Below are 17,083 nucleotides of genomic sequence, written 5' to 3'. Positions count from 1 at the left end.
GAGGTTATGAAATCAGCTAATTATGTATTTTCATACTTAAAGTTCATTCATATTGACAGCCGGAAAAATTCACGCCTAAATCAACCAAAAAAATAAACTGTTTTGAACTAAAAGTAATTTACCATTTAATAAAAATCATTAAAAATACTATCAAGACAAAAATTATGCATTAATTGAAATATGTATTTTAAAATGAACAAAAATTTTTTAAGTCTACAATTTCCTTTTCTACAGTTTAAAGAGTGATATCAGGCTTTCTGATAGTTTTTTTTTTTGTAATATTACTTTTTCCCACACCAAAAATCTTGAAAGTTGACCTTACTTTGTCGACAGTTAAAAGTCTGTTCTGCTTGTCATATTCATTTTCGTATATTTGCACAAACTGCTGCATCATTCCGATTGCTCGTTCAGAATGATCATTGACAACAATTAACATTTTGGCAAAGTTTTCAAAATTCTTAAACGAGGACTGGGTGTGCCAATATATTGGGGTGGAAGTGACAATCAGTCTCTCACTCTCTGGTTATCCAACCCTATAATTGAAAAAATTAAATATGAAAACTCATTAACCAAAAGAGAGAGGGTTGGTACCTTCATATTATTTATGATATTAATCTCGTCTATTCGATCTTTGCTTCTACGTTTAAATAAATCTGGATCCGGCATTTGGAAGGAAAGCAAAGCATCTGCAATGGCTGTTTTTTTATCCATAGAAATATTTTTATCGAAAAGAGCCAAGGGAATAATCGTTGAATCAAGATACCATGTATGCTAATAAAGAGATGCTAGCACAGCGTCTAATGCCTCCGGATTGGAGCAAACTTTCTTATACTCATTCATCTGAAAGATTGCATCAAGATCCGACGCAGGAGATTGAATCGCTTTATGTGCTGATACCACCTTGTGTAAAAACATACTATGAACTCGCAGATGAGTTTCAAATCTTCGCGTAGATTATCATTTTCTTGCACAAATGTCAGCTGCTTGCACAAAAGCTGAAGTTTAAGGTGGTATAAACTCTTGCCCAAAAACCTAGCATGATGAACAGCTCTAGTTTTCTTTAATTTGAAATGTGCAGAAGGGGATAAATACTGCATGGTTAGTTCAACCAACTCTCTTCGGTCATTTCTCATATTGCGTTTTTTAGTAATATAGGTTTCACAGTAATCTAAAGTTTTCGTTGCAGCTTCCTTCAAAACTGTTCCTTCCACAGTTTTCCAATCAAAAGAGGTCAGGTTATTTTTGTCGTATTTGAATTTAGGGTTCTCAAATATATGTTTGAACTTTACGAATAAAGGATTTTCAGGCCCTACGCTTTTCTCTTTTATCACTGCTTCACAGAAATGAACCATTCTAAGCTCAATGATATGATGCCTACATGCTAGTAGTAGAAGGTATTTGTCTAGCTCTTTTTCAATCCTAATAAGTGATCCTTTCTTAGAACCAGTATTACTTGAGGTTGTAGCAAAGCATACTCCGCATACTTTTGAAATGAGATCATACTCTTCTAGTATTTTCATGATTCCTATATACATATCTTCACCTGAAATAGACGGCAAGGCAGGTATTCCGAGAAGATGCGACACCCCCTCAATATTAACGAGCACAGCTAATCTTTCATTCTTCAGTCTTTTTCCATGATTCATTTCAAACAAAGTCTTTCCGTCAAAATGAATTATACAGGGATAACGGCTTTTTTCCAAGGCCTTCTTTATATCTAATTTAGCAATTTCTGCAGTATCCTTGGCAGTTTTTTTTATCTTCCTTAATGCTGTTGAAGCACTGGCTTTGCATTTTGCGATATCAACTCCACATTCTTGAAGAATTGCTCCAGTTACTTTTTGTAAGACATTGGGAAAGATATCATTTGCTGTAGCTATGATAGATACATTTCCATCAAAAATATTCTTAGGGACTTTGGCAGTAATGTTACAATCACCTGCTCTTCTATAATTCCAAACTTCGGGTTCAAATTCTGAATCAGAATCATTGCCAGTGTCAGTGAAACTCAAGTCTAATTCTGAGGTAGCATCAATCTTAGGAGATTCGTATTCTAGCCTTGTCCTCTTCCTCATTCCTTCAGAAACATAAAAAATGTTTTAACATAGTGTATGTGTATTAACAAATAATGTTTGTTAAATTAGCAAATTTTAATAAAAAAAGGTCAAATTAACCCACTAAAAACAACATAAAACCTTTTTGCTAAATTTTCTATCTTCTGATCCCAAACTAAAATGTCTCGGCCCTTCCTGGTCTTCCAAAAAAGTTAAATCATCGTGCTTATCTTTATCTGAGCGTTTTTTATCCTTCCTAATTTGGTTCTTTAAATCTGTAGAACCAATCCAAAACAGCTTTTTCAAAAATGAAATAAACTCCCCTTGATTAACCTTGTCTCTAGCTGTTCCTCTGTATTTATTTCTACTCAAATCTGAATACCTCTTGTCCATCTTCATTAGATTCTTGATAATATTTTTATCTAACATTACTTGAAATCCCGCTTTAAGCCATGGTCTTTTAATTAAGCCTAAAATGCATTCACAATCATCTACTTCACATCTCTTGTAACCCTGAATCTTGTTAGGAGGGCATGATAAAATTGTTGACTTCTTAACATTATGAGGAAGTAGTGATCTTCTGTAGGCAATGTGTTGAAGAATATCCATTCCAGTAGGGAGTTGAAGACCTTAAGAAAAAAAAAACCAATATTGTAATTTTTAACATAAAGTTTAAAATTCAAAACAATTTTTTAAAATTAGATATGTACATGTAATAGCTGGTTTAACCTCATTTATGATAAAAAGTTTGCTTTTGCTTGATCTGAGAAACTTCCTCACCCCAATATCTTTTACAATTTTTTTTCCATTTTTGTATTCAATCTAAATAGATTTAATGGTTTGTAATTAGTTAAAAACTTCAATACAATTTTACTTTATATTGTAATTCGATTAATAACAATCAAGTAAATATGAAAGTTATTTACAAAAATGAAATAATGTAACGCAATCTCAGGTACAACTTGTTTATAAAAACTCTTAGTCACTTAAGAATAGAGTGCAGGATCTTCAGCACATTTTCTTCGGCATTGTTTTATAAGAACTTTTTTATTGTTGCTGATTTTCATATCCTCTTGCGTAACGTAAAATTTTCGTTTTTTCCTTTCGTAAATATGGTTTTAACCAAGAATATGTAAAAAACATGATGACGTACCCTTTTAAAATGAAAATATAGATAACAAATAAAAAAAAAAAAAAAAAAAACGGAAATAATTTTTTCACTTAAATCCCCCTCAAACACTCTGAACATACCCTATTTTTCCTTTTTTGAAGCACAATTTCTTAACAACTTTAGTCTTGAGGGGGACTTAAAAGTCACCCGATTGACCTAAAAAAGAATTTGACAAAGCTTTAGCATATTTGCTCCAACTTTAGCTGGGTATGTACTTCGTTTTCAAAAATTCCCTCAAAATGACTACCCCTAATGTATGTATGTATGTATGTATGTATGTATGTATGTATGTATGTATGTATGTATGTATGTATGTATGTATGTATGTATGTATGTATGTATGTATGTATGTATGTATGTATGTATGTATGTATGTATGTATGTATGTATGTATGTATGTATGTATGTATGTATGTATGTATGTATGTATGTATGTATGTATGTATGTATGTATGTATGTATGTATGTATGTATGTATGTATGTATGTATGTATGTATGTATGTATGTATGTATGTATGTATGTATGTATGTATGTATGTATGTATGTATGTATGTATGTATGTATGTATGTATGTATGTATGTATGTATGTATGTATGTATGTATGTATGTATGTATGTATGTATGTATGTATGTATGTATGTATGTATGTATGTATGTATGTATGTATGCAGTTGCCTAATATAACGCAGAGGTGTACTCAAACCCCTATAAAGCTTTTGTACTGCCCCGCTCCAAAATTTAATAGGTGCTCTTCCCTACTTCAAATCTTTAACAAATAAAAAGCAAAACAATATTTGAAGCCTATTTTATTTGTTTATCTTTATAGAAAAGCACAAGCCCAATCTAATTGATTTTGATTCGTATAGAAAAATCATAGAAAAGTTAAGTCCTTAACACGAAAACACACACACACACACACACACACACACACTTTACATGACTTGTTAGTAGTAAAAATATGAAATGACTTAACTAAATGATAGTTTTGATGATTGCTAGCTTGTGTCGAATTCTCGCCAGACGTAGAAACGGGCAATGTCAGAAAGAAGAAAACTTAAACACGTATTTGGGGGAAAATTTAATGCAGTTCCTTTGCATAAACACCGTTTAGAAGTTTAAGGGGCTTCTCACTGACTAGTATATTTCTTCTCATGTAAGAAAGGAAAAGTAAAATTACTGAGATCGTCTTTGAACGATTTAATGCTTCATTGAAAATTTTGATATTCAAGATTCATGCTTTCTTTAGGAATATGCGGAAAATTTCGTTCAGACTGACGTGAGCAGTAGCAAAAAAGGTAGCACTGATTTTTTCATGTTATCCTTCCTTACATTTGAGAAGAATGCAGAAGATGCGACCAAACCCCAGCTGTTTAATGTAATTACGTTGAAAATTTTATCAGCTACAATTCACTGCCCTTTTTTATCAGAAAGGGCAGTGAATTCAGACCACGTTGGCGTAAAGTTCGCCTTTGGTAGAGGTGGAGGATTTTTCAAAGTTTGCTTGACTATCGATGATAAGAACTGACTTGACACAGGGTAAATGCACATAATAAAAATGCTGGATCAGTTAATTCTCGACACAAGTGTTAAAGACATATTGATTACTGCCATTGCCTCAGAGGTGATAGAGACCTACAGAAAAGACAGTAATAAACTAACTGAAAATGGAGAAACTGTAAAGACAGTAATAAACTAACTGAAAATGGAGAAGCTAGATATCGTTTACACATTTGCATTGTATCTTAAGTTGGTAAGTATGATTGGGGGCATCCAAACACATTGCTGTACCTTTCTGGCATCTGGTGTAAATGTTTCAAAGCTTATTTCCATAATCCACAAAAAGGAAAATTGTTTTACTTGCGGACAAATGGTCATAAAAAAATGTGTTAACGCATTTAATGAAGCAAACTCGACGCCTTTGAATAGGAAAAACTCTGTTGAAGAGCGGGATTTCAAGAGTGGTGTTCATAAACTCTTAGGTGACGAAAATGGATTCCTTTCTACTTGCCTTTCTCCACCCAGTTTAAAATTGTTTGCTGATATACAGTATCCCCTGAAGTTGCCGACAAATAGATAAAAGGCTTGGACTTGCACGACCAAAATTGCACTTTGAAGAGTTCAATGGAAATGTGTAAACGTCTGCAGAAACGGACTGAAATGATAAATATCCATAAGTGGAAGCACTAAAATTATTTAATGATTTCACTTCCTCTTGTTTTGGAAAAGAGCTTGTTCCAAACTTTGTAGAGCTGATTAAAACATTCAAACATGCATACTTAAGGCTGAATACCAGTGATTACTGCTGTACACGAAATCTTACAGCACGTTCTGCAATTCTGCCAGCTTGTAGAATGGGACCGGAGAAAATTTAGTGAACTCTGAGTCTGTTTACAGACTCAGAGTTCACATCAGCTTTAACAATTTGTGGGAGAAGAGTTCTATAAGTGCCTTCTTCAAGACACATATAGAAAAAATTTATTGCAAGCAATCATTAAGTATAACGGTAGAAGGATTTTAAATGATTTTTTAAAATACATTTCATTTTGGTAATACACAAACATGCCATCCTAACTCATTAGTATATTAGATAAGTAAAGAGAAAAACGAAAAAATGTTGAATAATATACAAAAAATTTTTTGTCGCTTAAACCCTCTGACGATCGTCAATTAAGCGAATCAAATTTTAAAACTATCAAAATTTTAACATTAATTGTGCATTAACAGAGAGTTTTTTAATTAAGTCTGATTTCAATATTTTTATAAAAATAGCATTTAACTTTTTTATTGCAACGTTGTCTTATGTAAATTTTTTTTAAGTTACTCAAATGGTGTAGAAGTTTTATTTTTGTCAGATGGTGCAACAGATGGAAGATCAGATGGTGCACTTTGTATTTTATTTTGATGATGTATAAGAAGTATTTAATTCCATAAATATATTCCTGGTTAAAAATGTTAAAAAATTTTTACACTCATTTGATCAGAAAATAGAAGCGTGCTGAAAAACACGTGCCTAAAGATTTATTAAGCTTCTCTCAGAGTTTGAATTCCAGAAATCTGACTTGTAAAACTAAGCTCTGCATAAATATTCATTTCAAAAATAAAAATAAACGCTAATAATAATAAATGACACGTCATAACAATATTTACATTTCCAAATATTCACAGAAAAATAACAAAACTAACTAATAAATAGTCGAATATTCTCTGCACTATTGCATGCCATTATTGAATATTCGGCGCTAACTTGTTCCTACTTCTAAAAATCCCGTAGAGTAATAAATGTTCCGTATTTTATTTAAAAAGACGCAAGAGAATCTCAACAGCAAAAAATCAATAAAAAATACATGTATGTTAACGATCTAAAATATTAAACCCAATTTTTAATTTCAATATGAAATGAACTAGACTAAATCATTTCATGCATTATATATGCATACTTGTGCATTATTTATGTATAATAATACATTGATACCCTAAAAATAAAAATAAAATACCAGTAATTTACTTCTAAATTAAAAAAATATTATTTGAACTAAAAAAGCTTTGTAATCACAATTTTAAAAAAATACTAATAGTAATGCCTTTAGAAAACTTCACTTTAATTTATCTGAGCTTTTAGCAAAACACAACATGGAATATGCATTTTTCTTTCCACTAAAACTATTAACAAAATTTAAAAAGTAGGCAATTAAAATGGTGTAAATTTTTCCGAACGATATAATCAATAATGGTTGATGGATCATCGCAAACCATCGCCAGGAAGGCCCAAAAAACGGATCTGATATTGCAGGACAAAGAACGCTGTTTAAATTCACAAAAGTTACCTTAAATGTAATAGAAGGCATTATTCATCATTTTACACTTTTGAACATCGCGTATAAAAAAAACCTAAAATTTATCTATATTAACATGCTTACCAAGGCAATTCCTTGAAGGAAATACATCATATAAAAAAAGAAGACAAGAATTCCCAAAAACGGCCAAGATATATCTGTTAAAGGTTCACAATTGAATGCACCTGTAGAACAAGTTTTAAAGTGTTAAAATTTCCAAAATCTTAAAATAATAGTTTGTATATTTATTCGCTAATTTTATTCTCCGCCTATTTAGACAGAGATTTGCTCATATTACCTCCAACAAAGATGAGGTACGGAGGAACAATAATTGAAATCATTATATGTTGCAGCCAGTACATCAGTTGCTCTCCAAAACTCTATGAGACAGAATAAAAGAAAGCTGTTGAACTAAAATATTGAACTAAAAACAACTAAAGCAATAAAAGTAATTTAGAAGGACAAGTAGTTAACTCTTAATATTTTTAAACACCATTTTCACTATTGCTAAAATTTTAGTGTAGTTTTGAAATAATTTTTAAATGAGATCTGAGCTCTGAGCCACTTTTTTTGCTTATGTTTTCTAACCCTCATTAATATTATTCTTTTAAATAGAATTGCCTTAAAGGAGTTGCAAAGAATTTATTCATAGATAAATAAAGAGAAACAATGTAAAGGACTTTAAAAACTATCACAAGGATTTTTTACAGATTATTAGAATATTTGTTAATAAATAAATTGTTGTCTTTATAGCACAGATTTTTTTCAACAAAACAAAACATTTCTCAGGATGTTGTTACATAAAGATAAAATGCACTTTTTGTTGCACAAGTTTTTAAGCATTAAACTTATAGAATTTATTTCACTAAAAAAACTTCAAATGTATTTCACTAAAAAAACCCACCTCAAATGTATTGAGAACAGGAAATATCAGCGCCAGAAAGGTTCCAAACAGCAGATGAAAGTGGACTCTTAAATTCAACATATCCATTATTATTTTTATTGCTAATGTTAAATTAACACTATCATCATTGAATATTACACAAAAAACCAACATGATGTAGCAACCAAGGATGGGAAGTCTAGAAAGTGGAAGTGATAAATAACCAACTTTTGACACTGAAGTCAAAATCTCTTAAAACTGCTGACTCTCAACACCTAACTAAGCATCAGCTTTTGGTTTTTCTGAAAGTATTAAACAAATTTATTTGCAAAAATTTTATTGATCTTTTTAAAAAATAATTGGATTTAATTGAATACTGTTGTGCAATAATTTCAAGGGTTGAAACAAACTTATTAAAAGTATGTTACTCTGTTCACAACATATTTTTAACAATTATTTTAACCTTCTATCTAAACATAAATTATTGTAAATTCAATTTATTTAAAAGGAATAATGGAGTGTGTTTGTTACATGTTTTCATTTTTATGGAAAAACCAAATGCTGATCTATACTCATAATTCTTTTGTCTTTTTAGTTTTATCTCAAATAAATAATAATTATTACTTTACACTAAAGACATCTGCACATTGTTGGTGGTATTTTTTTTATTAAAAAATATCATTCTTTATTGTATTCTTCGACAATAAATACAATTCTTCATTGTATTCTTCAAGAATAAATGAATTCTAACATTTAAAAGATGTTTTGTTCAATGAGTCATTTTTTTCTGACTTCTAAAATTACTCTAACTATTGACTTCCCACTCTTGGTAGCATCCATCTTTTAACATTAACTGGTGAAAACATTTAATTTGGCCTGTTTTTGAAGTGCCATAACTCACTTCAGAATTAAATTTAAACAAAATGAGATTTAGATGAAGTTTTTAATATACTTTTTATATTATTTGAAATTAATTTTTTTCCATTACCCCATTTCTATAGACAAAATCAACTTTAGAAACAACTCAGCTAAGCTCTGAATGAGCTTTGTGTCGATTTTATGAATACAAAACATGTTTTTTAATTGATCTAAATTTTCAGCTTGCTGATTGTTCTTGTACACCAGTCCTACAAAAATACTCCAAAAATTCTCTATTGGACAAAATTCTGGCAAGTTTGCTGGGTTGTCTTCTTTTTTAACAAAATTAACCATTTTCTCTCAAAAGTAATCAAGCACGGTTTAAGTGTAATGAGCAGGCATCAAGTCATATACATATTCATAATACATATTCATAATTGGAATGGTGCACTTTAATGAATGGAATTAGTCTTTTTTTGATAAAACCTTCTGAGTAAATTTTTTGATTGATAGCAAAGCCAGTTGAAATAAAAAAAGGCATTGACATTTCATTTTTTGAAAAACATATCCAGATGAATAACTTCTTTTCAAATTTAGGAAGAAGATTGTATTTTACATTTGTAGAGGCGTCATTTATAATACTTGTGTAAAAAATCTGTTGTTAAAGTCTCATCATCTAAGATGAAAGTTTGATTTCAAAATTTTTCATACAGTCTTCTGCATTTTGTTCTTTTGAATGCTTTCCGAATATTTTTACAGCTTGGAATCTTTATTTTCTTCTCAAATGGATCTCAGTCTTTTTTGCCAACATTTTACTAATGTACGCTTAGTTGCAATCACTCTTTCAGGCTGCTTGTCTTTAAAAAATTCCATCCTTGTGGTCAAACATTTCTTTTAAGTGCTTGATATTCTTTTTAGTCATTATTTTGGGATTATGACCACTTCCTGTTGTTTTTTGACAGCTAGCTCTGCTTTTATATCTCTTATTATGGTATATTATAGTAAAGTATAGCTCTGCTTTTTATATGTCTTATTATAGTATAGATAGTTGATTTTGGTACAAATTCTGTCGTAAAATGGTCAGCAGTAAATTTTTTCCCTTTCCTTTTATGCATTTTATAAAACTCATACACATGCTTTTTTAAGGTCTCTGACTCAGAAATCTTTTTTTTTTCAATTAATAAAAGTATATAGATAAATTATATATTTTCTTAAAGAGGAGAATATTTGCATTATTTTGAATGTATTTACAATGTTTCAAATTGATTGCGATATTAAGAAATTATTCTTAAACTGCAGGCCAAATGAAATGTTATCACCTGTTACATGCAAAAACAACTTCTTTGAGTATTTTTAAAGAGCAATCAAAAATCTCTGCATACTCTTAAGAGCAATCAAAAATCTCTGCATACTCTTTGTATGCAGAGATTTTTGATTGCTCTTAATAAAAAAGAATAACCAAGAATATCTGATGTTATTGTATGATGTTAATCAACACATAAAACTATTTCTGATAAATGTAAAAAGATTTTCCTTTTAAAGATCTGATAATCAAGCAATTTAGATGATGGTATATAAAAAGTTTTATCCCCAGATAAATTTCTCTGAAAACTAACTCAGATTAACTCGAACTTAGTAGTTTTTGATGATAAACCTTTTAAGTACTTCAACTTACAAAAACAATTAAATAAAGCTGCTATTAACAAATACTTTTCTGCTGCAGAGTTTTATCATGGAATTCAGTCAAACTATCTAGGCCTATTATACATTTTCAAATGATTTAAACATATTGAAAATTTTTTAAAAAGTAACAGCAAAGCCATGTTTTAGTAAGATTTGTTATCATTGATGAATTCAACACGCCATAGTCAAGCATTGAAGCATAAGCTTTACATCATAAAACAATAAGTTGTTTCCTAAAAAAAGTTATATAAAAAAACATTACCTGAATATAGCCACAGTAGTTCGTGATGGCTCACTACCCAGCAAGTAGATCTTTAAATAATACAAAATTTAAAAACAGAAAGCTGAGCTATTAAAATGCACAAAAATTGTATATAAATCAGAAATAAAGTCTATCATTATCTTCATAATCTTTAGAAGCCCTAGAAAATATATGCAGCATTTATTTGACTGTAGGTTGATAAAATTCAACTACATATTTTAGGTGTTTTAAGATTTGAAATTTTAATAACCATCAACAACAGAAATTTAGCTTGTTTAAATAAAATACATATTTTTGAATAATAAATACTTAAAGATTTGACCAAAAGAGTGAAGTATATTTAAACAGACTTTTAAGGGAATTACTAGTGTTTATCCTCATTGATAATCTTCATTTACAAATTATGCTGCTTGCAGATTGCTTATATATCCACATGTGTATCCACATGTGCAAGAACCTTTAGTACCTGATATAAAAAACATTTATTTCTTAACCTGGGTTTATAAAGAAAGTGATCTTCAAATATAGTCTTTAAAATCAATAACTTAAAATGTTTTTATAAAAGTAAAAAATGAACACATTTTTTATTGAATTTTTTCTTAAAGTCACTAACATTAAAGGTATACTAAATTGTACTTTTATTTACAGGTTTTAAATCTAATAGTTAAAAATGTTTTTTGATCTGAACTCTTTACCTATAAACTTTACAGATTTTGTATTGAATACATTTTAATGTTATAAATTTAGAAAGCTACACACCTGAACAGCTGTAATTACATGACATGGATTTAACAAAAACAGCCAAGCGCATTTCAATATTTTAAACCCAACTTGTATTCCAAATACAAAGGACAACGTTATAAGTAGAACCTTTCGCATTCCTGATATACTTAAAGCAACACTTTTAGTACACAATTTTTCTATTTCAAAATCTTTCGGACATGATAAGCTCCGAATAATGTATGGCAATAAAGTAATTCCAAAAATAAATGTAAAAACAAAGGTATCAAGAAGACGCTGCTGCAAAGAGATAAAGTTGTAACAATCTTCACCACCATTCCCTGCTATATTATGATTTACACCTGAGTAGCTACTTCGAAAAAACTCTTGCATTCCAAATAACATAGAAAACTGCATCATTTCATTTCAATTTACAAACATTCACTTAACCTATGTAAGGTGTCTTATCTAAAAAGAAAGATTAAGTATATATATAAATAATAAAATTACAAGTCTTTTTTTTTTCCCATGAAATAGGTACAAAAAATGTATTTTAGATGTTGCATTAGGTATATACATTCCTGAAAGTTAAATCTGAACAATTTCTGTTTATGTGTGTTTATTAATCAACTCAATATACACAAAAAATTTTACACTTAAGCTTTTATAATTTGTTAAGACTATAACTACAGTCTGTTTAAAATTATATTTAAGTCTTAGAATATAAAATTAAATTTGTATTTATTATCAGAGTATATTTATAGTATGTTTTACAAAGTTATTTTTATTACTATTAGGTAAGATATGATACAAATTGTATTAAATATTATTAAAGTTTGACATTTTTAATTTTTTAAATTATCAGTTAAATATGAAGTCTGTGACTTAACTCTAGCATGCATTCTTTCAATGGCGCAGCGCTCAATTCAACATTTTTTTAGTATGTCGACAACTTTCGAGACTGCTATTAACCATATTTTTATAAGGAGGTTAACTTGATTTTGAGGGCTTTTTGAAATTTTAAAAATAAGCATAAATTTTAAATCTAAATATGATTTTAGCATTTTAAATTATAATTTAGCAACTAATCTTGAAAATTTACCATGATTTATTTATTAAATTTGAACAAAAATTTACTTTTTTTTTTAACCAAAAATGACCAGTTTAGAGCCTTCAAAAGATCATTTGCGGCATACGCTGCTGTTATTCTGTTATCAAAAGAAATCTGAAGAAAAAACTTATGAAGAGCATGCAACATCTGTTTAAACATGTGAGTACTGATTTAGACGATTTAAAAGTGGTGATTTTAATCTAAATGACAAGGAGCGTCTGAAGCTGCAGTTTGTCAGCGTTTACAATTGACAGGAAAGATAGAAAAACATGGTAAATCCCAGTGGGCATGCATCATCTGCACGACGCCAGTAAGACGTCCATAAGTCCTTAAGACGTCCGTAAAACGTCGTGCGGAAGTTGCATGCCCATTGGGATGGGTGCCATCTGCATTGAAAGAAAGAGATTTGAAAAGAAGTTTCTTAATGAGTGAAAACCATAAACATAACAATTGAATCATGAAATATTCAATTGTTATAGGTGATGTAAAATGGATCTACTTTGACAATCCTATGCAATAAAATCGTGATGTGACCCTGATCAAGCGTCAACATCTACACCAAAGTAAGAAAGTTATGCTTTGCATCTGGCGGGACCAAAGAGGTGTGGTGTATTTTAAACTAAAAACCTGGAGAAACTATAACAGGCATACGCTACCAATAATAATTCATAGCTTTGAATTAAGCTCTTAAAGAAAAATGAACAGATTACGCTAAAAGACACAATAAAGTAATTTTTCAGCACGATAACGCTTATCCACATGTTGCAAAATGTGTAAAAGAATTAATAAGTTTTGTTTACGTTTTAAATAAAGAAGCTAATGTCAATCAACGCAATGATTACGGGCGAACTCCACTACACGTAGCAAGGGCAGTAAATTACCCAGAAATGGTTTCTTTTTGAAAATGGGCAGATATAGACAGCAAAACTTATGAATATGAGCAGACACCTGTCCATTATGCAGTAAAAAATGGTACTGTAGATTCTTTAAAAATTCCTACTAAATTGTGGAGCTAATATAGAGAATAAAGATTATAAACAGAGAACACCCTTGCAGGTGATAACAATGCTTTAACTTAAATGTTGTTCGATTTCTCAAAGATGCTTATAAATAACATCTGAATGAGTGAATCTGAGTGAATGAGTCTTTAAAATGTGAATAAGTCTTTAACAAATACTTTTCTCGTAGCTAGCTGCAGAGTTTGACAGGCCAACTTCTGCAAAACTCCTGATCGAGAAAGGTGCAAATGCTGGTGTGCATGATAGTAGCATGATAGCTGCTCATTCAAAAAATGCCAAATGAAGTAAGTATTGAATTACGCATTGTCAAATAAATGGCAGCCCATTCATTTTGCAGTCAAAGGTGAAACGCTTGAAGAATTAAAATGGGATGGCAACATATAGTTTCTATTGTAAGAAAATTTTTCTGGTTTATGCGTTATCCAGCATTCGAGCCAATTTTTGAATTTTGAAAGCAACTAAAATGTTGCTCTCCAAGTGAATGCTGCATTGACCAAAACAAGTGATAATCAGAAATTATTTCGGTTAAATTCATTTTTTATTATTTAGAAACAAATGTATTTTTTATGATAGTAAAAATCCCTCAAAATTAAGTTAACCTCCTTATTAGTAGATAAAAGGATTATAGGAAACTGAAAAGATGAAATAAAAATATCTCCGATTAAAAAGCTACACTTCTTTAAAAAATTTAAATTTTTATTCGAATCTAAAAAGAAAAATTTTATTCTAAATGATTTCGTAAATAATTTCAACTTTAAATTTAAATAAAATGCTCAGCGGCGCAGAATGGGTTTCAGCCTACCGAAGAGTATCTTAAATTCGCCGGCCTCTTATTTACATATATAAATCCAGAAGGTTCATATTTTTGCACCAAAAGTTTTCGTATCGTAAAAAATTCAAAATTAGTAATCTATTTAAAAAAAAATACTACGAACTAAAATTTACCGTTTTGGGTTTCTTTACTTAAACTAAATTTGGGTAACTTAATAGATAAACAGAAGCTAAAAACAGACGAATAATTAATCTTGAATGTCCATCAAAGTTTGTATTTACACAATCAAATCTCGGGTTTTTTGCGGGTATGTAAGTTAAGTAATTATTAACGAATTTATGTGTTTAAATTAACATAATTGACTAGTTATTTTGATGAAATAAATATAAAAATGGGTCTGTTAATAGGAATAAAAGTGAGATTATAATATTCACATAAAAGTATAAAAAATTTTAATTAGTGCACTGATTGTGTATTGCATGGAATACCTATCAATCTGTATCCCCTGCTTGCCTTAACCTTTGTAATACCCATTTTAAGTTAATTTCTTATTAAATAGCTTCAATATTATCTCCTTAGACCTTATTTTGAAAACTTGTGGGCTCCTTTAGCATTTATAATTTTGAAATTTAAGTTAGAAAAAAATTTTTCCTTACTTACGGATACCCTCAAATTTTTTTTAAAAAAAGAAATCAAGTTTTTCCTAAAGAAAAAAAAAATAGTTAAACTAAAAAAGTACACACATGATAAATAACAATTATTAATTTTCTTAACAGAAGGGAAAACTAAGCATCAGCGTTTGGTTTTTTAGTTTTAAAAGAAAAGTAAAACGAATCCAACTTCTATATCACTAGTAAGTATCACCAGGTTGAATCAATGATTTTTATATATAATTCTCATTTTAGGCCCTTTGTTATTTACAACATCTACATATGTTTGAATAACGCTAAAGTGTTATTTAAACATATGTAGATTTTGTAAATGTACTGTATTTGAACAACATAAATTCTTTAAATAAAAAACATCACATCAAAACCGATTTAGTAAAATTACATTCAAAATTAAATCTCTGAGATAGCAAAACCAATCTTAAATTTATCTTTACAGATACATGTGGAATTAGTAGTCAGACGTGGTATTAATATAGTAAATACTGTCCTATTTTCACAACCTTTAATATTTAACCTATAAAGATTGTCAAGACTAAAATGGAAAAAGAAAATTTAATATAAGAGGGAACATTCAGTCTTTCAACAGATGGTAGCCATATTGAGAATACTGTAGGAGTTTAAGATCTAATACCAAAAAGAAACAATTTGCATATATGATTCCTTTTTAGATACTGCTGGCTCTACAGACAGTTTTGGAACTTTCCAAAGAAGGAACTCAGATCTTAGTTTTATTTGAACCAAATTGCGTTATCAAAAATATTTTGGAATTTTTATGATTTTCAGTCATATATTGTATTCTTCTATACTGCAAGATTTGTTGAGTTTAGAGGAAAAGTAGGATCAAAAATAGACTGCAGGTTTTTTTCAGAAATACAAGTGATTTTATAATGCATATTGGTGTTGTCGCAAGCAAACCACTTAAGTGGAAAAATTTCGAAATTTACTTTATTGATGAAAACTGTTGTTTAGTACAAGAAGTATTTGTGGTTAATATTATAGCAACTTGATTATATTTCAAGTCCTGTTACAAGATTATTGAATTCACAAAGATTTATAGCTAATTACATGATAATGACAAAATACACAGTTTTTTGTATGTCCTGTAAAATTTAGCTTTTTGGACGCGTTTTGCTTGTGACAATGACGATATGTAAATGAAAGGAAACTAAACCCTTATAAAGTGTTAGTGAAAATAGCAGTGCTTGATCCTGAACGTTCATGTTTTTCAAAGTATCAAAATAGTAGCATTCAGTGTATTATAGGTCTTAGCTATTGTTTAAAAAATTCCAAAATCTAACTGCAATTTAGGACTAATATTACAACTTAATGCAAACGCATTAAATTTTTATGTAATTGTATTAATTACAACTTATAGAACCACAATATAAAATTGATTAAACAAAGAAAAAAGAATCATATATGATTAATATTCATCCAAGAAAAAATCTCGTGACATTATCTCAAGCAGTTTATGCACATTAGTAATTTTCTTTTGCTTGACCAGATAAAACAGTTTCTTGCAATCGACATTTAATATTATTACTTTTGATTAATTCAAAGATTAAGTATTTGGTTGAACGTTTTTAAACATAAATTTCTGCACTTAAAATTTGAATATTTTCAATGAAAACAATCATAAAAACAATCTTGAGTAAGTATGTTGCGGCTGAGTTTAAGAAGCAAATATCTTTAATAAAGATTGTAAAACTAAATAGAACGGCCTATTGTAAATGCTTCAATGCATCTATTTATCAAAATATTGTGAACAAAAGGCATTAGTAGACCTAAGCCTACCTGTAGGTGAATCTTTTTCTTTTAAAATGATGAAATTAAAACGATATAGGTCATTGTTAAAGGTCTCGTCCCAATTAAAGTAAATACCAAGGAGTTTTGAAATGTAATTTCGTTCACCGTCGATGTTGCCACTTTTATGTCAAAAAATTACATTACAGCTCTCATCCTTCAAAATACAACAAAGGAGAACAAATCTAATTGCATCTCTAACAGTTCTTAAGTCCGAAGTTGAGTTTTCTGTTTCAAATG

The 17,083-nt window shown here is 29.5% G+C and overlaps 1 protein-coding gene and 1 pseudogene across 3 annotated transcripts; both read right to left on the bottom strand.

Annotated features, from left to right (window-relative positions):
• Window positions 1–213: 213 nt before the first annotated feature.
• Window positions 214–2,683, bottom strand: LOC149881974 (uncharacterized; annotated as a pseudogene).
• Window positions 2,684–6,146: 3,463 nt separating this feature from the next.
• On the bottom strand, window positions 6,147–11,983 carry LOC145191659 (transmembrane protein 164-like). 3 transcript variants are annotated; one of them, XR_016445172.1, is made up of 6 exons: window positions 11,507–11,983; window positions 10,748–10,797; window positions 7,966–8,246; window positions 7,360–7,441; window positions 7,146–7,246; window positions 6,147–7,052 (listed from the first exon to the last, which is right to left on the bottom strand). XR_016445172.1 is itself a non-coding variant. In XM_090067403.1 (6 exons), exons 1-6 carry the CDS (start codon window positions 11,885–11,887, stop codon window positions 6,822–6,824), a joined length of 1,023 nt encoding a protein of 340 aa, XP_089923529.1. In that variant the 5' UTR covers window positions 11,888–11,982; the 3' UTR covers window positions 6,147–6,821. The 3 variants fall into 3 exon arrangements, 2 of the variants coding, with proteins under 2 accessions (XP_089923529.1, XP_089923530.1); XM_090067403.1 differs by having other exon boundaries at window positions 7,966–8,143; window positions 11,507–11,982; XM_090067404.1 differs by having other exon boundaries at window positions 7,966–8,032; window positions 11,507–11,982.
• Window positions 11,984–17,083: the final 5,100 nt, after the last annotated feature.

The sequence above is a fragment of the Hydra viridissima genome, unplaced genomic scaffold (genome assembly GCF_058129835.1).
Source record: "Hydra viridissima isolate aposymbiotic clone 2 unplaced genomic scaffold, HvirCarnegie_v1 scaffold_11, whole genome shotgun sequence".
NCBI lineage: Eukaryota > Metazoa > Cnidaria > Hydrozoa > Anthoathecata > Hydridae > Hydra > Hydra viridissima.
This window is presented reverse-complemented; position numbering and strand designations above follow the sequence as displayed.

Bases quoted from the DNA above. Each gene is read 5' to 3' on its own strand.
- LOC145191659 (XM_090067403.1), bottom strand. From the start codon at position 11,887: ATGATGCAGTTTTCTATGTTATTTGGAATGCAAGAGTTTTTTCGAAGT. The intron at 8,144-10,747 runs GTAATGTTTTTT...TCCACTTTCTAG, and splicing joins ACTACTGTGGCTATATTCAG to ACTTCCCATCCTTGGTTGCT. The intron at 7,053-7,145 runs GTAAGCATGTTA...ATTACATTTAAG, and splicing joins TCCTTCAAGGAATTGCCTTG to GTAACTTTTGTGAATTTAAA.